We start from the raw sequence: 26615 nt of genomic DNA, 5'->3' as shown, positions 1-26615 counted from the left end.
TGATTATTGGGGGAATAAAGTAAGATGAAGGCTAGTAAGGTACTTATTAGCAGTAAGACCTGAGGTTTGACACCAGGAAAGACTTTCCCTGGAGGAGGGAGGCGATGGGGAGAGGACATGGCAAGGGCAGACGACAAGGCCCCCCGCTCCGGTGGACATTCTTCCCTGGCTAGGGCGGGGGCTCCTGCAGTCTCCTAACCCGCTCCTCCTGGCGCAGGGATACCGGGCCAGGCGCTGCGGCTGGGGGCTCTGCGGCTGCTGCTCTTCAAGCTGCTGCTGCTCGATGTGCTCCTGACCTGCAGCCGCCTCTGCACCTGCCCGCCACCTTCTGCTCCCGCGGCCGTCGCCCGCCGGCCGCTGCCGGCCTCGGTGACAGAACAACGAGGAGCTGCCAGCTCACCCGGCCGGCCTCAGCCTGCGTTGCATCCGCGGGACAGCCGCTGCCATCACACGCGTCCGGGTCGGCCAGCTAAACAACACTGATAACTACAACAACAAAAAATAGCTGGGTGTTGTGGCCGGCGCCTGTAGTCCCAGCTACTTGGGAGGCTGAGGCAAGAGGATCTCCTAAGCCCATGAGTTTGAGGTTGCTGTGAGCTGTGACGGCATGGCACTCTACCGAGGGCGACATAGACTCTGTCCAAAAAAATCCAGGTTTACCTCAGGTGCTATCAGAGTTTTGTTTTTTTTTTTTTGTAGAGACAAAGTCTCACTCTATCGCCCTCAGTAGAGGGCCTGGCGTCACACAACTCACGGCAACCTCCAACTCCTGGGCTTAGGCGTAGCTGGGACTACAGGCACCCGCCACAACGCCTGGCTATTTTTTTGTTGCAGTTTGGCCGGGACTGGGTTATGCACCTGCCACCCCCTGTATATGGGGCCGGCGCCCTACCCACTGAGCCACAGGCGCCACCCGAAAGAACGACCCTTTTACTGTCTTCAGTGTTCCTTTCCCAGGCCAAGCAAATAGAAAAGAAAGTAGTAAGTGGGAAAAAAGACAGTAAATTTCCCTAAGCTACGTAATTTTTCAAATATTTTATTTTACTTATTTTCTGAGACAAAGTCTTGCTTTGCTGCCCAAGCGGGAGTGCAGTGGAGTTTGCAACTTCAAATTCCAGAGCTCAAGCTATCCTGCCTCGGCTTCCCCAGTAGCTGGGACTACAGAAATGTGCCACCACGCCCAGCCAGTTTTTGCTGTGTTGCTCAGGCTGGCCTTGAACGCCTGGCTACTACTGGCGCATGGTGCCACAAATCCAACCCTACCCACCTAGGAGCTCAGCTCTGTGTGGATTTTGAAGTTTTATTGTCTTTCTTTGCAACTGGGGTGGGGGTAGAGTGGACAGTCTCACTGCTCCCCTATCCCCTGGCCCCTCCCGGGTCCTTCTAGCAGCTCAGGTTAAGTGGGCAGAGGGCTGGGAGGATCAGAGGGTCCTTTGCCGTTTTGGGATTGCACAAAGGGCTGAGTACTCAGGCCAGCAAAAAGGGCCCAGCCCAGGCAGCGCCCTCCCCGCACCTAGACAGCGGCAGGCCCAGGGCCCAGAGCCCAACAGGGGCGTGTCCCCGCGCTCACCTGCCATTGGCCAGGTTGGCCGCCGGGCTGTGAGCAGCGCCGGCTCTATAAGTGCGGGCGGCCGTCTGCGGAGCCCGGCGAGGCTCAGGATGGTGGACAGCGTGTACCGGACCCGCTCCCTAGGGGTGGCAGCCGAAGGGCTCCCGGACCAGTATGCGGACGGGGAGGCGGCGCGCGTGTGGCAGCTCTACATCGGGGACACCCGCGGCCGCACCGCCGAGTACAAGGCATGGCTGCTCGGGCTGCTGCGCCAGCACGGCTGCCAGCGGGTGCTCGACGTGGCCTGTGGCACCGGGTGAGCACGCGCGGGGGGTCGCGTGAGAGAGGGTGGAGTAGGCAGCAGGATCTGGCTCAGCCCGGCTGCCAGACCAGAGGACCGCGGCCGGGCACGTCGGGGCAGCCTTCATGGGTCTGGAGAGGTGGGACTCCAGGGCCAGGAATGGGCACTGCTAGTGCACCTGCGAAGAGGCCCAGGACACTGAGGGAGAGTGAGAGCGTGGGCAGAGAAGTGAGGGGTCGTGGGGCTTCCCGGCCAGAGAGGCTTCTTGGATCCTGGCTACAGTAATGTTCCTATTGTGATGGCCTTGGGCAGCTGTAACAATGAACATTTGCTCAACATTTGCACATGCCAAGCCCTGACACATCGGTTTTTCACACAATCACAGAAACCCAAGATAAGTAGTAGTATTTACCATTGGGGAAATTAGGCCTCAGGGAATAAAAGTTCCCAGTTCAGTGGAGAGGAGATTATTTAGGGGTTGCGAGTGATGTAAACCACCATGATACTGCCTCCTGTCCACAAGTTACTTAACCTCCAGGAGCCCGTTTGCCTGTCTCTCAAATGGGATAGTGCCCTTTACCTTGCAGGGTTGCTGTGAAGATTAATGCACATTTGTAGAGGGCCTAGCTCTGAAAGGTGATTTTTAAAAAGTTGCTACATGGTGATAGGAAACAGATTCGTGAGGTTATCTGAGGTCAGTGGAGGGGGTTTGGGTAAAGGAAGCAGGCGAATGGACCCGGAAGAGTTGAGGCAGAAGTGTCTGGCATTGGGCCTCCTCCTTGCCCTCCCAAACCCCCTCACTGTCCCTCTCTGCCTCTCATCCCTGGCCCCACTCAGGGTGGACTCCATCATGCTGGTGGAAGAGGGCTTCAGCGTGACGAGTGTGGATGCCAGTGACAAGATGCTGAAGTATGCACTTAAAGAGCGCTGGAACCGGCGGCGCGAGCCAGCCTTTGACAAGTGGGGTATGCAAGTCCAGCCAGACCCTTCCAGCCCAGCCACCAGGAACACTATTACCCTGGGCTCCTTTAGATTGGGTGGGCAGAGGGTTGAGGTGTTTTGATTTCCTCAGGAGCACAAAAAAATTACTGTCATTTCCCTGAAATGTGAGGCTTTGGCACTAGGTGTGAAGAGCTAGTTTTAACTGTTTATAGTGTCCTATTCCTCCCCAAATAAAAACCTTGAAGAACAGAGCCCTCCTCCCCAGCTACAGCTCCCTCTTCCCTCCTCCCCTCACTGGATGTGTGTCCTGAGGAAGAAGTTGAGGCAGGACTGCATTTGGTGGAGGTGGGTACTTTGGGTACCATGGTGCCACCCTGATTCCTCTTTCCCTTCCTGCCCTCCCTCCCCCAGTCATAGAAGAAGCCAATTGGATGACTCTGAACAAAGATGTGCCCTTGCCAGCAGGGGGTGGCTTTGATGCTGTCATCTGCCTTGGAAACAGTTTTGCCCACTTGCCAGACTGCAAAGGTGGGAGAGGGTGTGGCCTTGGGCACGGCCCTTGCCTTGAGCCCCTTTCCACAGACCCCTGGGCACTTGCTCTCCTGCCAAAGCACTCTCTGCTTTGGCTCTGGCACCCCTGGGAAGGGGAGAGGTGGGAGGGAGACTGGTGCTGGTGGCCCTGAGCAGACAAAGCCTTTCTATCCCTATCTGGAGCTCAGGGGACCAGAGTGAACACCAGCTAGCATTGAAGAACATTGCAAGCATGGTGCGGTCGGGGGGCCTGCTGGTCATTGATCATCGCAATTATGACCACATCCTCGGCACAGGCTGTGCACCCCCAGGGAAGAACATCTACTACAAGGTGAAAGGGGGTCCAGAGTGGGAGGTGTGACTCTGGGGTCCAGGGCCCCTGAGGTATTATAGAGGCTAACGCAGCCTGCACCACCACTGACAGAGTGACTTGACCAAGGACATCACAACATCAGTGCTGACAGTGAACAACAAAGCCCACATGGTAACCCTGGACTACACAGTGCAGGTGCCAGGGGCTGGCCAGGATGGTTCTTCTGGCTTGAGGTACCGTTTGGCTTGGTGGGGGTGCAGTGGTGGTGGTGTTGGGAACTGAGCCCCCTAATCTTCACGGTTGGCCCGGGGCTCTGTTGCAGTAAGTTTCGGCTCTCCTATTACCCGCACCGCTTGGCATCCTTCACAGAGTTGCTGCAAGCAGCCTTCGGGGGCAAGTGCCAGCACAGCATCCTGGGTGACTTCAAGCCTTACAAGCCGGGTCAGGCCTACATTCCCTGCTACTTTATCCATGTGCTCAAGAGGACAGACTGAATGTAGCCTCAGTTCCCATGACCCTCTGTACCCAAGCACTTCCAGATCTGTCTGGGAGATGGGAACCAGCAGCTTCTAGAGCAGACCACGGCTGGGGCACAGGGATGTGGGTTCAGGTGAACAGAAGGGCAAACAATATAGTCTGTGCCTTTTTCAGTTCTGGCACGCCTTATGTTTATGTCAGAAGGATTCCACTCACAGTGCCCACCCCTGCCTTCCCTGAGGGCTTACTCCTCCCACCACCCTGCTCTCCCCACTCCAATCTTTCACACCACAACACCAGCAGAAGGAGGCAAACACTTTATTTTCAGCCACAGAACTGGCCCTCTCAGCCCAATCCCCAGAATCCCAGGCCACAGCCCTCCCCCTGAGCAGATGGGTCTTAGTCTTAGAGCCAGCCTGGAAGAAGGGGCAAGAAGGCAGGCAATGCCTTTGAGCTCTCACTGGGGTCTCAATGCCACTCACTCTGCACCTGGGGGCTCTCCTGGAGGGAGGAGGTACCTTCAGGTGGGTGGGCAGCAGCCTGAGGAGGGGCCCTTCCCGCTCATGGCTCAATGTGAAGCTAGCGAGGTACCTTTAGGCACTGTGGGCAGGGTCCCAGACTTCAGGAGGCTCTTAGCAGGCAGCAAACTTGCGCTGAATGCGCTTGTACCGGAGCAGCTCCTGCTCACTGACTGAGGGCTGCAGCCGGGCAGCTGCCTGCAATAGGTCCTCCATGGTGAGTAGCAGTGCTGAGCTCCCAGGCTCCAGCCCTGGAAGTGACAAGTGAGAGATAAGACCCAGTCCCCATCCCAAGTGGGAACAGAGGCTGTGGTCAATATCCAGGCAGGGGAGAACCCTATGAAGGCATCTTCCTGCTAAGAATCCCCCAAATATCAACAGTCCTTCCTCTGAAATCCAGCTTGTCTCCCAGTTTTTTTGGGATCTTCCTATGTTGCCCAGGCTGGCCTGAAACTCTTGGTTCAAGCCATCCTCCTCAGCCTCTACAGCAGCTGGACTACAGGCACACCCTAGTTTCCATAGCTTTCTGGATGGCCTTTGGGGCTGGCAAGTGGCTTACCTTCCTCTAGATCATGAACCCTGCGTTTGAGAGCAGCTGTCATGGCATCAGAGCAGAGAGAGTAGAGGTCTGCACCTGTCATCTGGGAAGGGCAGCAATCCAGCACGTTTGCCAGGCTCACAGAGGGTTCTAGCTTGAATCTGTTGTAGGGATATGGGAAAGGAACAACTAGGGCTGCATCACCTCCTCCCTTGAGAGTTGTTGCCAACCAGCTTATCCTACTGCTGCACACATCCCCCACCATCCCAAGCCCCTAGCTCTGTGGGAGGCAGTCTTCCTCTACCAAGGCATACTTGCGTGTGATGGCGCTCAGAATACGTAGCTGGGAAGCCCGGTCCTCGCTCACTCCCACAAACACCAGCTTGTCAAATCTTTAGGGAGATGGGCAGGTGTAAGTGTCAGGGAACCCAGCCATGAGGGTGAAGGAGGCATAGGATGCAGGTGGACAGACAAGCCCAAATGGGCCTAGCAGTGGTGAGGCACAGGGGTGTCCACCTGCCAGGTCGCAGGAGGGCAGGGTCCAGGAGGTCTGGTCTGTTGGTGGCTCCAATCACAAATACATCCTGAGTGCTGTGAAGTCCATCCAGCTCAGCCAGGAGCTGAGACACCACCCTGTAGAGGAGGAAGCGAAGGTGAGAGAGTCCTTGGCCCCTCAGCCTTTGCACCTGCATGGGGTAGTACACCTTACTGTTTTGGGAGGTTTTGAGTCTCACACTGTTGCCCCAGGCTAGAGTGCTCTGGTTTCATAGCTCACAGCAACCTCTAACTCCTGGGCTCAAGTAATCCTCTTGCCTCAGCCTCCCTGAGTAGCTGGGACTAGGACTATAGGCACAGCCACCATATTCAGCTCACACCTTGCTGTTTCCACAGGGTCCTCTGTTTGGTTATGGCCCCTGTTTTCCTCAGTGTCCCCTACCTAATGAAGTCCCTTTTGGCTTCCATTATACTATCTCAGAACTAAAAGGGCAGGAACTTCCATTTTTGGGCTCTGGTCTTAAGACTGCTGTGACCGGGTGGCGCCTGTGGCTCAAGGAGTAGGGCGCCGGTCCCATATGCCGGAGGTGGCGGGTTCAAACCCAGCCCCGGCCAAAAACCACAACAAAACAAACAAACAAAAAAAAAGACTGCTGTGACCTATCTCACATCCCTCCCAACCTGGACCCCAGACTCTATTCCCACTCAAACCCCCACCTGTCCATCACACCTCCAGAGTCTCCACTTCGCCCTCGGCTTGGGGCCAAAGAATCCAGTTCATCAAAGAAGATAATGCATGGAGCTGCAGCCCGGGCCCTGGCAAACACTGAAGAGAGAGGGGCTCACAGGAGAGGAAATGGAGGAGGGAAATTGGGTTCTGACAGTTGAGCAATGGCACTCCAAAATTAGATCCAGCTGGACAGAAACTTGACTGTGGAAAGGAGGACTAGGAATGACTGTGAGCAGCCTAAGGGTGGGGATGGCATGGGGCTATCCGGGTTTGGGAATGCCTGCCTTCTCTGCTCACTCACCTTCCCGCACATTCTCCTCACTTTGGCCCACGTACATGTTGATGAGCTCTGGTCCCTTCACACTGAGTGAGAGGACACAGGAAGGTGAGACCCGTCAGATGCGCACACAGTCAACCTCTAGGGCAGCACCAAATCCACCCACCATCCCTTCCAAGGCCCTAGGCCACCTGAGGAAGGTAAGGCTGCACTCAGTGGCTACTGCCTTGGCCAGGAGGGTCTTGCCAGTGCCAGGGGGCCCGTGGAGCAGAAGGCCGGAGCGTCTCAAACCCAGGCTCAGCAGCTCAGGGTGCTCTAGAGGGAGCTGAATGGTCTCCAGAATCTCCTTCTTCACCTCCTGCAGACCGCCCACATCATGCCAGGACACTGAGGGGATCTAGGAGATGGGAAGTGTTAGGTTGGGATATGCTGGTAGAGGCAGCTCCTATCCCACCTCCAAGGACTTGGAGTTGCCACCTTGGGGGCTCCGACGGCCTGGGAGTGAGCTGTCTGCAGTTGCTCTAGTGCCTGCCCAAAGTCCTCAGCCAAGAGGGGAAATCCAGCAGCACACAGCTCCCCCTCATCTTCCTCGCTCAAACTACAAAGAGAAATATAGGGAGGCCTCTGGAGTACCTCATGTGAGGCCTCCTCCCCATCACAGTCCAATTCCCTTCTCCCTTCTTATCAACCAGCCACTCACATACATTTCCCCTTGCCATTTTTCCCCTCCTGTGCTCAACCCCCCTTACCCTGAGTTCCTTTTTTTTTTTTTTTTTTTGTAGAGACAGAGTTTCACTTTACTGCCCTCGGTAGCGTGCCATGGCGTCACACGGCTCACAGCAACCTCCAGCTCTTGGGCTTATGTGATTCTCTTGCCTCAGCCTCCCGAGCAGCTGGGATTACAGGCGCCTGCCACAACGCCCGGCTATTTTTTTGTTGTTGCAGTTTGGCCGGGGCTGGGTTTGAACCCACCACCCTCGGCATATGGGGCCGGCGCCCTACTCACTGAGCCACAGGCGCCGCCCTTACCCTGAGTTCTTCATCCTGGTGCAGGCGGCTCGGCTGCTGTGGGTCAGAAGGGCATAGATATCCCCTACCACAAAGCCCTAGGGAATAGGGAGAGGAAACATGAGCAGGACACAGAGGCACAAACACTTGGGGGTTTGATCCCAGCTGGAGCAGAGGCCCAGTGTTTTTTTTTTTTTTTTTTAAGGCCCAAGGTTGATGTCTTGGGGGCTTCTACCCTCACATGAAGGGTAGCAGTACTGAGTTGTGACAAAGGACCTGTAACCTCCCAGGGAGGCCTGGTACCCTGACACTCACTGCACACCGCCGCGCCAGCTGTGCCAGGTTCACCTCTTGGCCCAGGGGAACATGGGCAGTGAGGGCCCGCAGGATGCTAAGCCGCTGCCCCTCTGATAGCACAGGCACCTCCAGTTCATGCAGAAATGCTGTCTGCACATCAGCCAGCAGGTCCTGGGCTCGGCTTGTGGTGGCCACAACCATCAGGGGAGGGCAGCTGCAGACAGAGGATTGAGAGCTGAGGGTGGCAATGTGTCTGGCAGTTCCTGAACACTGCCTTGTCCCAAGGGAGGTGCAGAAGGGCAGGGGAGGGGAGTGTGCTAGATGGGATAGGCAGGGAACACCTACCCCAGTTCCTGCATGGGGGTCCATGGGGATACCTTGGGGGGGGTCCTTTGTTTCCCCCCTCACATGGTGAGCTCATCCAGGGCAGAGGTTGTGCTTTTTTGTTTTTTTGAGACAGTTTCACTTTGTTGCCCTCAGTAGAGTGCTCTGGTGTCACAGTTCACAGCAACCTCAAACTCTCGGGCTCAAGCAATTCTCTTGCCTCAGCCTCCCAAGTCGCTGGGACTACATGCCCCCTTCACACTATCCGGCTATTTTTAGAGACAGGGTCTTGCTCCTACTCAGGCTGGTCTCGAACCTGTGAGCTCAGACAATCCACCTGCCTCAGCCTCTCAGACTGCTGGGATTATAGTCGTGAGCCACCGTGCCTGGCCTTGTGCTTTTTAAAAAACTGAATGTTCTCTAAGAAATACTAGACCATTTCTTCCTCCCTCAGGATTCCCCTATGACTCTGAGCTCAAGGCTGTCAAATGAGTGCTAGATGTCTGAGAAGCCATAGAGGGATGTGGGGAAGAGAGGACTGAAAGGCTGAAGAGAATTAGGAGAGCTGAGCTTTGTATAAATACCTGCTAATGGGGTCTTCACTGAGGAGGAGGTGACGCAGTGTGGCCACTACACGGGCATCCTCACCCAGCCCATCACGGTCCCGACCTAGAAGGTCCACAGCTGTCAGCAACAAGACCACAGGCCGGCAGCGGCGGGCCCGGGAGAAGGTGGACTGCAGCTTTGCCTCCACAGCTGCACTAGTGTCTGCACAGAGGCTGGAGCAGGGCACCTGGCAGGGGGTGGGGGTGGGGGGTTCCAAGAAGCCTGTGAGCAGGGGGCAGGCATGACTGCAGCAGGAGAATTTGGGGAGAGAAGTTAGAAGATGCAGGCCATCTTTTTCTCTGGAGAGCAGGGAAAAGGGAAGGAACACTGGCCAAATCCCACCTCTTCTTTACCCTGCCCCATTCCCTGGACTGTCTGCCAAAATCTTCAAAGCCTTTCCTCCTCCTCTTTTTTTTTTGAGACAGAGTCTCACTTTGTTGCCTTGAGTAGAGTGCTGTGGAACCATCATAGCTCACAGGAAACTCAAACTCTTGGGTTCAAATGATCCTCTTGCCTCAGCCTCCCAAGTAGCAGGGACTACAGGCACCTGCTACAACGCCCAGCTAGTTTTTCTATTTTTAGTAGAGAGGGGTCTTTGCTCTCTCTTGCTCAAGCTGGTCTCAAACTCTTGAGCTCAGGCAATCTACCTGCCTTGGCCTCCCAGAGTGCTAGGATTACAGGTATGAGCACTGTGCCCTGCCCAAAGCCCCTCCTTCTCAAAAGCACCTCTCAATAGCTTAGCATCATGGGAACGAGTCTGACCCACTGGGCTGAAGTGTTAGGGTTCAGCTAGATGGAGGAGGGAGGGGAGAGGAAGAATAGTGGGAGCAACTGAGCTGGGGAGGGAAGGTAGGTAGGGTTCTTCTCTCCAGAGACCCTCACCTTCAGTAAGTGGAGCCCAAGGCGACCACAGGCAGCAGCAACTACTGTGGTTTTCCCACTGCCCGGGGGGCCCCAGAGAAGGACGCTGCTAGTTCCTGTCAATAAGGCACCCCTGCAACCAGAGAACAGACACTTAACCACCTTCATTGTGCCCAAACTTTAAAGTGATCAGTAACACAGGGACCTTTGGGTCTGGAAAGCAGACACCTTGTTTTTCTCTCCTTGAGTCCCTCCTCCTGCCCACCCTTCCCTGCCAAGTCCAGGGCTGTCTCTGCATGGTGAGGCCCTATCTCCCACACCACCTATGATGTTCTGGCAGGGCATAGAGCATATGCAACAACCAGAAACTAATTCCCTTTTGTTATCACCGTGCCTTCAATAAAGCCTTGACTATTAGGTCTGGTCTGGATGGTATCAAGAGGCATTAAGGAGGGGTCTGTTCTCTACTTGGGCCACTAGTATGGGGAGCTGTGTCCTTCAGGGCCAGGGTAATGGAGCCCACCATGACCAGTGGGCTCCCTGAGGGGAAGGGCAATCTCAAGACACAGCTGCACCTGGTAGATTCTTCCTCCAGAGTTGACCTGGAGGATGGAGATTATCTGAGAAAAGGAGCCTGGGAATTTGCTTACAGAAAGTAATAGGCTGGTGACTTGACTGGGTATACAGGTTAGAGCAGTGGTTCTCAACCTTCCTAATGCTGCAGCCCTTTAATACAGTTCCTGTGGGCTGCAACCCACAGGTTGAGAACCACTGGGTTAGAGGAAAGTCCTCCCAATCCCACTCTGACCAGAGCATTGGTAACTACTCTCCTGGCAGCTGCCTTCCCAGGAATATTCTGAGTAGGCTTTTCTCATACCCTGTGGCTGTGGCCTCACTCACCCTGGCTGGAGGCGGGGTTTCAGGATAGCACAGAGGTCAGTTACCAAGGACTCCAGGCCCGGAGGAGATAAACTGTTCCAGAGAGTGAATTCTCCTGAAGGAAGCCTTGGAACAAGGCTCAGGGAAGAACCTACCTGTGAAAGGCAGGGAAAAGCTTTAGTTTCTAAAAACTGTTTCTATCCCTTTCACTAGGTCTACTCCTACCTCTGGGACCTCACCATGTACAAGGAGGTATGGGTGGTATCGGCCAAGTAGGCGTTAGTTGGTCCACCTGGAGCTTCTCCAACTGTTTTCTTTACTTTAAAAAATATCTCCTGCCACCTGCAGGAAAGAGGCCCAAATGAACTCCCGATCCAGAGACTGGCTTTCCCAATCATAGAGGACATATTCAAGAACAGCACAAATAAGTGCCCTGAGACATGGCAGGGGCCAGGAGGGTAGGGGAAAAGGAATGCAGATGGCCTTTCCTATCTCCCTGATTGGATTGTACCATTTTGAGAGTAGGACTATGCCTGCTCTCCCATGACAACCATCAGAGAGCTCTAGGGGTGATTCTTCAGGCCCAATGGCCTACCCACCCGCTCCGATGGGAGAGGCCGCTGCTGCACTAAGTGATGAATCAGCTAATCATTTCTACTGGCTTCAGAATGCAGTCTTTCCCTCAAATGGGTACCTACCCAGCCCCAAAAATCTTTCTGGGAAGGGTCCCTTGGTACTTACCCAATGATCCACAAAATCTAATTACACGCAGAATCTTTAATAGTGGCATCTGATGAATAATAATTCTCTGTTCTGGCTACATACTAAAATTATCTGTGAAACTCTAAAAAGTAGGGTAGATGGGTCAGGCATGATGGCTCACACCAGTAATCCTAGCACTCAGGAAGGCTGAGGCAGGATTGCTTGAGCTCAGCAGTTGGAGATCAGCCTGAACAGGAGTGAGACCTCACCTCTACTAAAAATAGAAAAAAAAGTTTCCCTCTGGGCCAGGCCAGCTAAAACAACGACAACTGCAACAAAAAAACAGCTGGGCATTGCAGTGGGCACCTGTAGTCCCAGCTCCTTGGGAGGCTGAGGCAAGAGAATCGCTTAAACCCAAGAGTTTGAGGTTGCTGTGAGCTGTGATGCCATGGCACTCTACCCAGGGCGACAGCCTGTGACTCTGTCTCAAAAAAAAAAAAAAAGAAAAATTCACATATTATATGATTCCATTAAGTAGATTAGTGGTTGTCAGAGGCTGTGGGAGGGAACGAGGGAATAGGCAATGACTACTAATGGGTACAGAATTTCTTTTAGAGGTGATAAAAATTATCCAGAATTAAACAGTGATGTTAGTTGTACAGCCTTATGAATATAATAAAAACATTGAATTATACATTTTAAGTGTGAATTTTATGATATGTGAATCATATCTCAAATTTTTAAATTAACATTTCTCCTTCCTTTTTGGGGTGAGGGGAAGACTTCACAGGCTTCAGCCTCACCCCTATTCTGCTCCAATAGGTGTGGGGTGGGGCTTAGGCATCTCTATTTTTCAAAAGCTCCCCCAGCAATTCTAATGCTTAACCATGGCTGTGTAGTCATTGGCTAGTGTCATAGTGAGTTTGGGTTATTCAACCTACTAACAGGGAATAGCATTGGTAACAGTTGTTACCTAATTTTCCAGAAAAAGAAGTGAACTTTTTTTTTAAAGTGAACCCTCTTTAATTCTGGGGTAGTAAGCAATGACAGAGCCAGAGTATAATGTGGGCCTCTTTAAGGTCCAATCAGAGTACAAATCCTTTTGCTTAAAAGCTGCTCCCTGGGCTCTGCGCCTGTAGCTCAAGCAGCTAAGGTGCCATCCACATACACCAGAGCTAGTGGGTTCAAATCCAGCCTAGACCTGCCAAATAACAATGAACACTACAACCAAAAAATAGCCGGACATTGTGGTGGGTGCCTGTGGTCCCAGCTACTTGGGAGGCTAAGGCAAGAGAATCGCTTAAAACCCAGGAGTTGGAGGTTGCTGTGAGCTGTGATGCCACCGCACTCTACCCAGGGTGACAGCTTGAGGCTCTGTCTCAAAAAAAAAAAAAAAAAAGCTGCTCCCTGTGACAGGCATCAAAGAGGGGTGGGAGTACCTCAAGGTGGGGGGAGGCATGCCAGTTTAGTATTACAAAACTCTTGTATTACAGTTGGCAGTAACTGTGGTAAAAAGTAGAACGTAAGAAAAACTGTATCTTACAGTAACTTAATCAATGTATGGGTCCATAACACAGAATTTCAATCAAGCTGGACACCTTGAGTCAGTGTATATAGCACTCACTGTATAGGAATGAGATAAGGGACAGCACTGTGAGGGTCAGGGAGAGACAACTTTCTTTGGTGGAGGGTGGTTCAACCACCTCAGTGAATAAACGGCCAGAGCTCTGGAACCTATCAGGACATTGCTGAGCAACACTGGGTGGTGTTCCAGAGAGCCAGATGGGCAACAGTGGAGTTGGCTCCTGTGCAGCCTGATTTTGGGAAGTGGAGAAGAGGGAAAGCTGAAGTCAACACCACCAATAGCACAATTCCTTTCCAAGGATCATAATCATAGGAACCTTCGCAGGGCTTCCCAGGGCGGCCTAAAGCACTCCTCTCTACTTGACCTTGGACCCTATCCCTACTCTGCTTTCCTTGGGACTTGCTGAGGGGGAAAAACCACATGCTCAGTGCTCAGGAGGAAGGCAGGTTCTACAGGGTTGGGACAGCAGAGGTTTAGAAACAGAACTGGCTTGCTAGTCTGTCTCTGGGGTCCCAAGTTACCCATTTTCCTTTGAAAGTACAAAGGATGGGCATTCTGCAGTATTCCTATAGAAATCTAGCTCATAGGCATTTGCCAAATTTGAGAGGGGTGATGGAGGTAGGAAGTAACTGATAAGGGCCAGTCATAGACTTAATCTGACAAACCTCAAAAAACGTGCCATGGAGCCTAAATGGAGTATAAAGGGCACTCACTTGTAGGCTCTTCATCTGGACAAAACTGCACTGATATTGGGGGACTGAGCACTGTCCAAGCTCTGGATATTGATCAAGGATAAATCAGGCACCAGATAAGGCATCTCTCTCCTGGCAGAGGACCCAGACTGGCCAGGCCAGAGACCTTGAACATGAAGGCTCTTCAAGTTGGGTTAGTGCTTCTACTAGTTGTGCTCCCTTTCTGATGAACCACTACAAGAAACCAGTCCAGAACAGAGGCACTGTATGGGCTACAGGGAAGTCCCTCCTCCATCCACACAGGTCAAAGAAGTCTCTTAATTATTTCTCACCATTTTACATGGAACCTCTCTGGTCAGAGTAACAGGAGAAAAGCTGGACTTCTAGTTTTGGGTTCTTGGCTCAGGTAATACTCTATTCCTCATTCTCTGTTGAGGATATGAAAGAGAGTAGGCCTCTCGAGCACAGCAGCAACCCTTCTCTCTTCCCTGTTTTCAGAGATAGGATTGATAAGCAGCTGTGCACACTTCACTTAGGGCAGAAATCAAACCTTGTGTTTCTTTACACTGAGATATGGTTGGTATGTGTCCTGGCTCAAACAATCCCATGGCTAAGAATGGAAAGGAAGGAATTACATCTTGGTCTAGGCCATTAAACCATTATTGTTGTTTTACTTAGGACCACTGATCAGTTTGAAGATAAACACCTCCCAAAGCTAGCAGTCAGTGGTTCTTAATCCTTTTCTCACATGTGTTTGGGAAACTGAAGAAGGGATGGATCTACCTTCCAGAAAAATGTACACGACAAAATATTAAACACAAAACATACAAGTTGGGAGCAAGGAATCGTAGAATTCCTGCACCCAGGTTACCAATCCCAGCTGTAGGACAGAAGACAGCTGCATACCTGGGCAGTTTCTCTGGACTTCCTTCCAGGAGTTCTACTTGCCCAACTGTTGGCACACACAGAATATCCCCTTCCTGGACTAACCTGTAACACAGCAGTAGTCCTGGTCAGCTCACAATGGGAATTAAGAGCATGTGCCTGACACATCTTCCTCCTCTCCCCTCCTCCCCACCCCAGAGGTCCCAAGCAATTCTCTAGGGAACACATCAGACCTAGGATGGACTGGAGGAAATGGTGGAAAGACTTGGGGATCAGATACCAGGAGGGGCAGAGCAAGATTCTGGTTATTTTGGAAGCCTCTTTAATCAAACAGGTTTCTTTTCGGAGTACCCAAATTCACATTGTTTGGATTTCTCTTCTGGGGTCTGCTTGACACATTGAGAGGTTCCTACCTATAATTTGCCTAAAATGTGGCTTCTTATAACCAGAAGCTCTGGGGAACATGGATCTCAGGCATGGGAGAGAAGAGTGGTAAGGGTGAGATGCTATTCTCTTTCAAAGGGTAAGTAGCTAACCTGGGTGTCTGAAAGTGCTGGTAAAGAACATGGTCATAATTTCCATTAGTGCTGTAGTGGGGAGAAGACACAATTTCAATGTGCAACTCTCTGGCAAATGGAGGCCCAGGCAGCAGTGAGCAGCTTCCTTTGTCTTCAGAGGCAATGGAGCCTTCCAAGTACCTCTATTAGAGAAATAACCACCACTTTATAAACTTTTCCTACAGTGCAGGCTCTACTCTCTTAGCAGCCAATTTATCTATTTTCATCCTCTATCCTTCCCCTAATCACAAGGCTTGGGGGAGGCAGGGCCTGAGGTAGCAAAGGTGAATACTTCCATCTTCCCTAGAAAACAAACTTCTCCCTTTAACAGGTAGCAAGAAGAGATGCTATCTCCTTTCTTGACTCTAGCTCCAAAAACTTGGCCCAGAGCCAGTGAAATGGTAAAGCCATTCCTTCCCACAAATCCTTTGAGTGACACCAGGCATGCCCTGAGATTAACATTAAGTGACTGTGGGAAAAGGACATGATCTCACTGAAGCTGAAAGAGTTCCTGACATCCTGTGATATTAATTGGCTACTCCAGCATTGCCCCATAGCATCTTCTACAATGATGGAAATATTCTATACCTACATGTGGCCCCTGAGCACTTAAAATGTGGCTAAAGTGACCAGGCACCATGGCTCACATCTATAATCACAGCATTTTAGTTCTTCTTGACACCAGGAGTTTGAGACCACCATAGGCAATACGGCAACACTCCATCTCTCTCTTTTTTTTTTTTGTAGAGACAGAGTCTCACTTTATGGCCCTCGGTAGAGTGCCATGACATCACACAGCTCACAGCAACCTCCAACTCCTGGGCTTAAGTGATTCTCTTGCCTCAGCCTTCCAAGTAGCTAGGACTACAGGCGCTTGCCACAACGCCCAGCTATTTTTTTTTTTTTTGGTTGCAGTTTAGCCGGAGCCAAGTTTGAACCTGCCACCCTCGGTATATGGGGCTGGCGCCTTACCTACTGAGCCACAGGCGCCGCCCAACACTCCATCTCTTAAAAAAAATTTTTTTTAGCTGGGTGTTGTGGCGGGCACCTGTAGTCCCAGCTACTCAGGAGGCCGAGGCAAGAGAATCGCCTAAGCCCAGGAGTTGGAGGTTGCCGTGAGAAGCTGTTTGACGCCATGGCATTCTACCCAGGGTGATAAAGTGAAGCGATAAAGGTGGGTGCAGGTGATATAGGTGGCTAACACCTATAATCCTAGCACTTTGGGAGGCCAAGGTGGGTGAATTGCCTGAGCTCACAGGTTCGAGACCAGCCTGAGCAAGAGCCAGACCCTGTCTCTAAAAATAGCCAGACATCGTGGCAGGCACCTGTAGTCCCAGCTACTCCAGAGGCTGAGGAAAGATAATTACCAAGAGTTTGATGTTGCTTTGAGCTGTGACACCACAGCACTCTACTAAGGGTGACAAAATGATTCTCTGTCTCAAAAAAAAAAAAAAAAAAATTGGGGGGGGGGGCGGCAGAACCTGTGGCTCAAAGGCAGAGGGGCTAGCCCCACATGCCAGAGGTGGCGGGTTCAGGCCCAGCCCTGGCAAAAAAAAAAAAAAAAACGCAAAATAAATAAATACAATAATTTTTTTTTTTTAATTAGCCAGGTGTGTGAGTGGCTGTGGTAGCTCATACCTGTAATTCCAGCACTCTGGGAAGTGATGGGTTGCTTGAGCTCAGGAGTTTTGGGACCAGCCTGAGCAAGAGTGAGACCCCATTTCTTTTTTAAGAGATAGAGTCGGGCGGCGCTTGTGGCTCAGTCAGTAAGGCGCCGGCCCCATATACCGAGGGTGGCAGGTTCAAACCCAGCCCCAGCTGAACTGCAACCAAAAAAAAAAAAAAAATAGCCGGGCATTGTGTCAGGTGCCTGTAGTCCCAGCTACTCGGGAGGCTGAGGCAAGAGAATCGCTTAAGCCCAGGAGCTGGAGGTTGCTGTGAGCTGTATGATGCCATGGCACTCTACCAAGGGCCATAAAGTGAAACTCTGTCTCTACAAAAAAAAAAAAAAAAAAAAGAGATAGAGTCTCACTTTATTGCCCTCAGTAGAGTACCATGGTGTCACAGCTCACAGCAACCTCCAACTCTTGGGCTTAAGTGATTCTCTTGCCTCAGCCTCCCGAGTACCTGGGACTAGAGGCGTCCGCCAGAACGTCCAGCTATTTTTTTTTTTTTTTTTGTAGAGACAGAGTCTCACTGTACTGCCCCCAGGTAGGGTGCTGTGGCGTCACACGGCTCACAGCAACCTCTAACTCTTGGGCTTACGCGATTCTCTTTCCTCAGCCTCCCGAGCAGCTGGGACTACAGGCACGTGCCACATGCCCGGCTATTTTTCTGTTGCAGTTTGGCCGGGGCTGGGTCCGAACCCACCACCCTCATTATATGGGGCTGGCGCGGCCCTGAGACCCCATTTCTACTAAAAATGAAAACCTGAGGCAAGAGGATCACTTGAGCCCATGAGTTTGAGGCTGCTATGAGCTATGATGCCACAGCACTCTACCAAGGGTGACAAAGACTTCGTTTAAAAAAAAATGAGCTAGGTGTGTTGGTACGCACCTATAGTCCCCCACTCCCCGCCACACGTGGCTAAATCAACTGAAGAACTGAATTTTTTACTCTAATTTCTTTATATATATTTAATTGTATAGTACCAGCCTATAAACATTATACTGTATTTGTGCCCTCCAGATGCAACTGTCTTCTTGAAGTAAAGGCAGAAAACAAAAACTTCTCCGGGACGTATTTAATAAAAATATCAAAATTAAATGCCAGGCTGCAAAGATAATAGAGCCCTTTCCTTCAATTTACAATATGTAATTGAGGATTAGACAGATTATGTAATCATAATCAAGCCAAATAAAGTAAATGCCCCAAGAAAGGTACAAAATGCTATATGAGGAAGAAGTCATGTTATGTTTGTGGTGGTGAGACTATGAAAGGCTTTGTGAAGAAGGTGTCATCTTTAGATGGACACTGAGGAAAAGGCTGGGCATTGAGGCGTAAGGAACCAGCAGCCTTGGGGTCAGATGAGGCCTTCTGGATACATGAGTGCAGCCTTTTGACTGAATCCAAATTTACAGAACAAATCCTTTTAGTAAAATAATTTGTTCCGTAAAGTTTGGATTTGGTTGAGGGGCTGCACTGGGGGATCTGGAGGGCTACATGTGGCCTTGAGGCTGCAGGGTCCCTACACACCTGAACAAATGAAAGCCCTGTGTACGCAACACTAACTGCACTACTACACTATGAAGGCTTATGATGATTTGATTATAGAGAATGAATAAATAGCTCTAAGAGATATTAAGTGAAAGTCCAAGATCATATGGAATAAGAGACCTAAATTCTACAGCTCTAGTCTTCCAATTCAGTTAAGACAGAGAAGAGGGCATAAGAGGAAACACTCCTGAATTCAGTCCTGTCTCCTACCTGAATGCTGAGCTCTCCCACTTCCAAAGGGTCACAGCCGAGGTTAAAAGCCAACGTGGCAGGCACGAGCGCCAGTCCGTCAGCCAGGTGCTCTCTCAGCTGCCCAGAGCCAGGTCCCAGCCTCTCAGAGAGGTCCCAGGGAGGTTCTAGGACCTGCACTGTGACCAAGTGTGGCTGAGAAGTATTTGATGGCTCCCCGGCCCGGGCCACCCATACCCATTCTCCCTGGAAGAGGCCGAGGCCACGAAGACAACTCCGACTCACTGCCAGTGAATCTCCAGTTCCTCCCAGAACTCCTTGGAGTCGCCGGACTGTGCCAGAAACCGCAAAAGAGGACACCATGGGTGGAGGTGGGAGCCTGCTGCGGTCCCCACTCTCCGAGCACTGTCTGGTCCGCACAGGTAGCTCAGTCACAGCCAGCCGAGTTCCTGGACCCAGCAGCCCTTGCAACGCCGGCCGCGTCTCCAGGACCCGCGGTCCAGGCACTGGCAGGGCCTCTCCGCGCCTCACCAGCAGCTGCCCGACTCGGGGTCCGAGCGCTGGCCCCGCCGAGGCGCCGAGCAGCGCCCAGCACAGCGCCGGGGGCCGCCGCACTGGCCGCGCCCGCACCCACGCACCGGAACCCAGAGCCAGGAGCCGCAGCAGTGCGCGGCTAACCAGCAGCTCCGGGGGCCCGGGACCTTGCTCCTCGGTCTCCGCGCCCGGCCCATCTAGGGCCGCCACTAGCAGCGCGGGCCCTGCTGGGCTCTCCCCTGCAGGCCGCAGGGCCAGCACCATGCCCAGCCCCGCCGCCGGCCACGGGCCCCCAGGCGGCAGCAGCACTGCCAACGGGGATGTCTCGGTCGGAAAAGGTTCCAGAAGCCGCAGAACAGCCAACGCCATGTTGACGGGAGACCAACGAGGCAGGTAAAGGAATACCGCTTCCGGAGCCAGCTAGCGGGACTATTCTCCGGAGCGAGCGTCGTTTCCGCTTCCGTCAGTGGAGGTGTGAAGAAAAATGGGAGGAACGACGGGTGCAATGCGCATGCTTGTAGAGGTTGCGCTGCTCCGGGGATTGATTTCCTGGACCATGCCTCGAAGGCAGTAACCACAATGACTGCGGTTGCGTAGCCTTTAAGCATGCGCCCTTTGAACCTGTGTTTACAGGGCTGTGCCTTCCTTTCGATGAGAGTTTGGCCTCTCAACTGTCTTGCTCGGGAGCATGATCTGAACAGTTTATTGACTGATGTACGAGCAGTCAGTATGGCCCAGACTGCGGGACCCAGTGCTGGGATCTGAGAGTGGAATGTTTAGGAAGGAGTTGATTCCTACGTGGAACTCTGACGTTTCCACTGTGGAACTATGGGCACTGAGTTTTAAGGGTTGCCTTTCAAGTGGGGTAGGATTAGAAAACTGTCTCAGACTTGCTGATGGTGTAGTGGCTGCTGACTGAATTACTACATGTGATTCATATAAATGGAGTGCTTGGTGCTGCCACACCTGTTCTAGCACATCCTACACAATACCCACGTTCTGGTGCTTCTTGTCCTGTTCATTGTCGTGTTCGTTCTGCTCCCACCAAGAATCAAAGACAAAGCATCTTCTCCCTCTCATCTCCTCCTCCCCTCAATTCTTGCAAACTGGAGACTTACCCACTGTTTCTATCCTGGAGGGGGGCAGGGTCTCTGTCATAAGCAGCAAACCAACAGCCTGCTCCACACCTGTGCTGTTACTTAGATTCCATCCTTGTCTCCATCCCCACTGCTCTATACAACGCTCAGATAGTGGTAGGCCACATTTTCAATTATTAACAATTATTTTCTACCAGGCAAGGTGGCTTACCTCTGTAATCCTAGCACTCTGAGAGGCCAAGGCAGGTGGATTGCCTGAACTCAGGAATTTGAGACCAGCCTGAGCAAGAGAGAAGCCCTGTTTTTACTAAAAATAGAAAAATTAGTCAGGCGTTTTGGCAGGTGCTCTGTAGTCCCAGCTACTGGGGAGGCTGGGGCAGGAGGATCTCTTGAGCCCAAGAATTTGAGGTTGCTGTGAGGTAGGCTGATGCCATGGCACTCCAGCCTGGGCAACAGAATGAGATTCTGTGTCAAAACAAAACAAAACAAAACAACGAATTATTTTCACTTACAATCAATGGATTGGATGGTGGCAATCTCCTCTTTCTGGATTCTGCATTCTCTTCCCAGCTACTGCCCACCTTTCTCCTTTTCTTCACAGCTGTGTCTTGAGGCAATCTCTTTTTTTTTTTTGTAGAGACAGAGTCTCACTTTATGGCCCTCGGTAGAGTGCCATGCATCACACAGCTCACAGCAACCTCCAACTCCTGGGCTTAAGTGATTCTCTTGCCTCAGCCTCCCGAGTAGCTGGGACTACAGGCACCCGCCACAACACCCAGCTATTTTTTGGTTGCAGATCAGCCGAGGCTGGGTTTGAACCCGCCATCCTCGGTATATGGGGCCGGCGCCTTACCAACTGAGCCACAGGCGCCGCCCTTGAGGCAATCTCTTATGTTGTGTGTTATACATCCCTGAAAAATTTGCAAGTGAAGCATCTACTAGTTGAATGTTAGATTTACATGCTGTAAGTTATTTCTTTTTTTTTTTTTTTAGAGACACAAGATTTCACTGTATCCAGGCGGGACTTGAACTCCTGGCTCAGGTGATCCTCTCATCCTGGGCTCTGAGTAGGTGGGACTACAGGAGTGAAAATACACACCTGGCTCTGTTGTAAGGTATTTCTATTCCCAGAAAGACAAGAAAGTTTTTGTTGTTTTTTTTTAAATTTCTTTCTTTCTTCTTCTTCTTTTTTTTTTTTTTTGAGACAGAGTCTCACTAAGTCGCCCAGGGTAGAGTGCCATGGCGTTACAGCTCACAGTAATGTCAAACTCTTGGGCTTAAGCAATTCTCTTGCCTCAGTCTCCTGAGTAGCTGGAATTACAGGCAGCCGCCACAATGTCCAGCTATTTTTTGGTTGCAGTTGTCATTGTTGTTTAGCAGGTCCAGGCCAGGCTTGAACCTGCTACCTTTGGTGTATGTGGCCGGTGCTCTACTCAGTGAGTTACAGGCGCCAAGCCAATTTTTGTGTTTTTTTTTTTTTTTTTTTTTGAGACAGAATTTCACTTTGTTATCCTTATAGAGTGCTGTGATGTCACAGCTCACAGCAACCTCAAACTCTTGGGCTCAAGCGATTCTCTTGCCTCCGCATCGCAAGTAGCTTGTATTACAGGCACCCACCACAACACCCAGCTATTTTTTTTTTTTTTTTTTTTTGTAGAGACAGAGTCTCACTGTACCGCCCTCGGGCAGAGTGCCGTGGCGTCACACGGCTCACAGCAACCTCTTAACTCTTGGGCTTACGCGATTCTCTTGCCTCAGCCTCCCTAGCAGCTGGGACCACAGGCGCCCGCCACAACGCCCGGCTATTTTTTGGTTGCAGTTTGGCCGGGGCTGGGTTTGAACCCGCCACCCTCGGCATATGAGGCTGGCGCCCTACTCACTGAGCCACAGGAGCCGCCCACACCCAGCTATTTTTAAAGATGAGGTCTCGCTCTTGCTCAGGCTGGTCTCGAACTTGTGCTCAGGCAATCCACCCACTGTGGCTTCCTGAGTGCTGGAATTACAGGCGTGAGCCACCACGCCCAGCCGACAGGAAAATATTTTTAAATCTCTGATTATAGGTTAGGTGTGGTGGCCTGTAATCCTAACACTCTGGGAGGCCAACGCAGGTGGGTTGCTTGAGTTCAGGAGTTCAAGACTGAACAAGAGTGAGAGTCTTGCTCTCACTCTGAGCAAGAGTGAGACTCCATCTCTACGAAAAATAGAAAGACTGGCCAGATGTGATGAAGAACGCCTGTACTCCCAGCTACTTACGAGGCTGAGACCAGAGGATGACTTGAGCCCATGAGTTTGAGGCTGCTATGAGCAACCACCAGGGCACTGTACCAGGGTGACAGTGAGACTGTCTCAAAAACAAACAGGCTCGGTGCCTGTGGCTCAAGTGGCTAAGGCGCCAGCCACATACACCTGAGCTGGCGGGTTCGAATCCAGCCTGGGCCCACCAAACAACAATGTCAGCTGCAACCAGAAAATAGCCGGGCGTTGTGGCAGGCGCCTGTAGTCATAGCTACTTGGGAAGCAGAGGTAGGAGAATCGCTTGAGCCCAGGAGTTGGAGGTTGCTGTGAGCTGTGATACGGCACTTTACTCATGGCGACAGCTTGAGGCTCTGTCTCAAAAAAAAAAACGTGATTGTAGTTCCTGGAGGTACATCCAGTCCTAAATGTGAAATTGTCCACTCCTACGTCTTTAAAACAGCATGCAAAAATACACTATCTATTGGGTTCTCATGGATGAAAGTTCCCATTTGGTGGTACTACTATATGTGACTCTATTCCCTGCCTCTCATAGGGACCAATGGCTGGCTAGATGATGTGATGGCATAAGTCCAAAGAGGATATGCCTAGATATGCTTTCCACAGGTCCTCAAACTTTTTTTTTTTTTTTGTAGAGACAGAGTCTCACTTTTATGACCCTTGGTAGAGTGCCGTGGCCTCACACAGCTCACAGCAACCTCCAACTCCTGGGCTTAAGCGATTCTCTTGCCTCAGCCTCCCGAGTAGCTGGGACTACAGGCGCCCGCCACAACGCCCAGCTATTTTTTGGTTGCAGTTTGGCTGGGGCTGGGTTTGAACCCACCACCCTCGGTATATGGGGCCGGCGCCTTACCGACTGAGCCACAGGTGCCGCCTGGTCCTCAAACTTTTTAAACAGGGGCCAGTTCACTGTCCCTCAGACCATTGGAGGGCCAGACTATAGTTTAAAAAAAAAAAAATAATAACTGGGCGGCGCCTGTGGCTCAGTCAGTAAGGCGCCGGCCCCATATACCGAGGGTGGCGGGTTCAAACCCGGCCCCGGCCAAACTGCAACCAAAAAAATAGCTGGGCGTTGTGGCGGGCGCCTGTAGTCCCAGCTGCTGGGGAGGCTGAGGCAAGAGAATCGCCTAAGCCCAGGAGTTGGAGGTTGCTGTGAGCTGTGTGAGGCCACGGCACTCTACCGAGGGCCATAAAGTGGGACTCTGTCTCTACAAAAAAAAAAAAAAAAACTATGTCCCAGCTACTAGGGAGGCCGAGGCAAGAGAATCGCTTAAGCCCAGGAGTTGGAGGTTGCTGTGAGCTGTGTGAGGCCACGGCACTCTACCGAGGGCCATAAAGTGAGACTCTGTCTCTACAAAAAAAAAAAAATAATAAAATAACTATGAACAAATTCCTATGCACACTGCACATATCTTATTTTGTAGTAAAAAAACAAAACGGGAACAAATACAATCACACCACCTCACGTGGCTCACGGGCCGTAGTTTGAGGACCCCTGGCAGGCAAAACTCTAGGCCTCAGGACTGTGGTGCTCTTGGGAATGGGTAAATACATCTGGTATCCTGTCTGGATCAGCACTCTTAGAGACACAAATAGCCATCTGCAAATAAATGTCCTTTCTTTTCAGAATTTCCCCCCACTAAATAATGGTTGGCATGCAGTCCACTTTGTGTTACCTTGAAATCATCAGTAGTCACTGAAAGCCAAATACTATTAATGCTTCTGTAAGATCTTTATACTTGTCTTCATTCCTTATTATTCTTCAATTAAGAAGAATTCTACTAAAATTCTTCTACTAAAAATGTTTTCCACTCCTCTAAAACTTCCTGGGCAAAATTCACCTGTAATTTCCTAATTGCAGAATCAAGACGATGCTGTTCCATCTTTATCTTTCTGACTATATTGGTCAATTCTCTTGTATTTCCTTTCCCATTATGACACCAATTTTCCTCCTGTATCTCTGACCACTTCTAGAAGTCATCCTCAACTCTTCCCTTTCTGTTTCAATCCCCCTACAGTCCCATGAATCATCACATCCTGTTGATTCTACATGTTTCCCACTCCATCCTCTCTTCTTCATCAGCATTCCCACTGTTCTCCTAGCTGGGGACTACAGACTTAAATATTTATTTATTTATTTATTTTGACACAAGGTCTTGTTTTAATTTAGCCCAGGCTGGAGTCCGTGGCTATTCACAGGCATGATTACAATGCACGATAGCCTTGAACTCTTGAGCTCAAGCAATTCTCTCAACTCATCCTTATCAGTAGTTGGACTATAGGCACCTGCCACCATGAAGGCCTTTTTTTTTTCTTTTTTTGAGATAGAGTGTTATTATGTCACCATGGGTAGAGTGCCCTGGCGTTATAGCTTACAGCAATCTCAAACTCTTGAGTTCAAAAGATCCTCTTGCCTCAACCTGGCTATGCAGGCTTACTGTTTTTTTTTTTTTTTTTTTTTGAGACAGAGGCTCACTTTGTTGTCCTCAGTAGACCTCCAGCTCTTGGGCTTAGGCGATTCTCTTGCCTCAGCCTCCCAAGTAGCTGGGACTACAGGTGCCCGCCACAACGCCCAGCTATTTTTTTGTTGCATTTTGGCTGGGGCCGGGTTTGAACCCGCCACCCTAGGTATATGGGGCTGGGGCCCTAATCACTGAGGTGCAGGTGCCCCCCCCCCCCTTTTTTGAAACAGAGTCTCACTCTATCGCTCTGGGTAGAGTGCCATGGCATCATTGCTCACAGTAACTTCCAACTCTTGGGCTCAAGCGATCCTCTTGCCTCAGTTTTCTATATTTAGTAGAGACAAGGGCTGGTCTCGAACTTGTGAGCTCTCAAGCTAACCGCCCCCTCTGCCTTCCAGAGTGCTAGGATTACAGGCGTGAACCACCGTGCCGGCGCAGGGCCTGCAGGCTTCCTCCTGATGAACCTTCTCCAGTTTCCTGACATAGTCAATCTGCAACTGGAGTAGCCTGTCTGAAACCTATTCCTCTATGTTGCCTCTAGATTTGTGTAATTTATTACACTGTATCTTAATCATCTGTTTATACAAGTCTGTAAACTTCACCAGGCTGTGAACTCTTGAGGATAGGAACTCTTACCCATTAGAACAGGCACCCTCACGGGCGGCGCCTGTGGCTCAGTGAGCAGGGCGCCGGCCCCATATACGAAGGGTGGCGGGTTCAAACCCAGCCCTGGCCAAACTACAACAACAAAATAGCTGGGCGTTGTGTCGGGCGCCTGTAGTCCCAGCTACTTGGGAGGCTGAGGCAAGAGAATCGCCTAAGCCCAGGAGTTGGAGGTTGCTGTGAGCTGTGTGACGCCATGGCCCTCTACCGAGGGCAATAAAGTGAAACTCTGTCTGTACAAAAAAAAAAAAAAGAACAGGCGTCCTCAAACTTTTTAAACAGGGGGCCAATTCACTGTCCCCCAGACCGTTGGAGGGCCGGACTATAGTTTAAAAAAAAAAAAAAAACTATAAGCAAATTCCTATGCACACTGCACATACCTTATTTTGAAGTAAAAAACAAAATGGGAACAAATACAATTCACACAACTTCATGTGGCCCGCGGGCCGCAGTTTAAAGACGCCTGCATTAGAATATTGGTTTGGGCAGAGTGTTGAGCATTCTCCAAGATGCTGAACAATAAGGTGGTTTTTCCACTGCATTCCCAACTGCTCAAATTTAGGTGGTTCTTCAATCCCAGGAAATTTGTAGTAAGAACGAGGACCCTGTTCCTAAAGTTGCAACAAATCAGGGATTCTCATCTCATTTCGCCCAGGTCCCAGCCCTTTCTGTTCTGCAACTCCTGTCTGAAGAAGCAGATGCCCTGGATGGCTCTTGGGGAGCGCTCTACACTAATTTTGCTACCTGCAATTAGTATTAATTACCCCATTGAAGAAAAGTGCCCTTCGTTTTAGGGCTTCTTTCCTCCAGTTCGTACTGGACGGAGTTGCAGTGTGGGGAAAATGAGAGCCACTTGAAAAGGAAAGGAACAGAGATCCAAGCGCTGGGAAGAATGGCCAAGGCCGACGCACAACAGACGCCTAAGCGCAGCACTCCCAGCCAAGCTTGGGTTTCCCCATATCCCCGCCTCCTTCACTAAACTCGACCCACTTTCGGGCGGGACCTCCCACTTCAACCAATTCTGGGAGTCGAACCCTGGCGGTTTGTACTCTTTCTTTCCAATGAGAAAAAAAAGAAGCCTCTTGGCTCCAATGACCAATCGGAGGAGGCGGCGCCTGGTTGTCAGGCAGGTTT

The 26615-nt window shown here is 51.1% G+C and overlaps 2 protein-coding genes across 9 annotated transcripts; one reads left to right on the top strand and one right to left on the bottom strand.

Moving 5' to 3' along the window:
- The first annotated feature begins 1632 nt into the window (after positions 1 to 1632).
- On the top strand, positions 1633 to 4290 carry GNMT (glycine N-methyltransferase). Of its 2 annotated transcripts, none has more exons than XM_053601019.1 (6): positions 1633 to 1865; positions 2688 to 2815; positions 3204 to 3320; positions 3512 to 3654; positions 3748 to 3869; positions 4006 to 4290. In XM_053601019.1, exons 1-6 carry the CDS (start codon positions 1660 to 1662, stop codon positions 4055 to 4057), a joined length of 768 nt encoding a protein of 255 aa, XP_053456994.1. In that variant the 5' UTR covers positions 1633 to 1659; the 3' UTR covers positions 4058 to 4290. The 2 variants fall into 2 exon arrangements, with proteins under 2 accessions (XP_053456994.1, XP_053456993.1); XM_053601018.1 differs by having other exon boundaries at positions 1634 to 1865; positions 3959 to 4290.
- Positions 4291 to 4414: 124 nt separating this feature from the next.
- PEX6 (peroxisomal biogenesis factor 6) lies at positions 4415 to 19508 on the bottom strand. 7 transcript variants are annotated; one of them, XM_053601002.1, is made up of 18 exons: positions 18494 to 19478; positions 15047 to 15210; positions 14532 to 14615; positions 10886 to 10988; positions 10668 to 10801; positions 9789 to 9900; positions 8885 to 9093; positions 7995 to 8190; positions 7701 to 7777; positions 7149 to 7269; positions 6863 to 7068; positions 6696 to 6757; positions 6382 to 6490; positions 5686 to 5802; positions 5484 to 5561; positions 5191 to 5330; positions 4705 to 4882; positions 4415 to 4614 (listed from the first exon to the last, which is right to left on the bottom strand). In XM_053601002.1, exons 1-17 carry the CDS (start codon positions 19373 to 19375, stop codon positions 4746 to 4748), a joined length of 2931 nt encoding a protein of 976 aa, XP_053456977.1. In that variant the 5' UTR covers positions 19376 to 19478; the 3' UTR covers positions 4415 to 4614; positions 4705 to 4745. The 7 variants fall into 7 exon arrangements, 6 of the variants coding, with proteins under 6 accessions (XP_053456977.1, XP_053456978.1, XP_053456976.1 ...); XM_053601003.1 differs by having other exon boundaries at positions 4415 to 4882; positions 18494 to 18646; positions 18758 to 19478; XM_053601001.1 differs by having other exon boundaries at positions 4415 to 4882.
- Positions 19509 to 26615: the final 7107 nt, after the last annotated feature.

The sequence above is a fragment of the Nycticebus coucang genome, chromosome 9 (assembly GCF_027406575.1).
Source record: "Nycticebus coucang isolate mNycCou1 chromosome 9, mNycCou1.pri, whole genome shotgun sequence".
NCBI classification, from domain to species: Eukaryota; Metazoa; Chordata; class Mammalia; order Primates; family Lorisidae; genus Nycticebus; species Nycticebus coucang.
Note: the sequence above shows the minus strand (reverse complement) of the source record. Positions and strands in the feature narration are given on the sequence as shown.

Bases quoted from the DNA above. Each gene is read 5' to 3' on its own strand.
- GNMT (XM_053601018.1), top strand. From the start codon at position 1,660: ATGGTGGACAGCGTGTACCGGACCCGCTCCCTAGGGGTGGCAGCCGAA. The intron at 2,816-3,203 runs GTATGCAAGTCC...TCCCTCCCCCAG, and splicing joins GCCAGCCTTTGACAAGTGGG to TCATAGAAGAAGCCAATTGG. The intron at 3,870-3,958 runs GTACCGTTTGGC...GCTCTGTTGCAG, and splicing joins GATGGTTCTTCTGGCTTGAG to TAAGTTTCGGCTCTCCTATT.
- PEX6 (XM_053601001.1), bottom strand. From the start codon at position 19,375: ATGGCGTTGGCTGTTCTGCGGCTTCTGGAACCTTTTCCGACCGAGACA. The intron at 7,270-7,700 runs GTAAGGGCGGCG...TTCTCTTTGTAG, and splicing joins ACCAGGATGAAGAACTCAGG to TTTGAGCGAGGAAGATGAGG. The intron at 6,758-6,862 runs GTGGCCTAGGGC...CCTCTCACTCAG, and splicing joins TGCAGCCTTACCTTCCTCAG to TGTGAAGGGACCAGAGCTCA.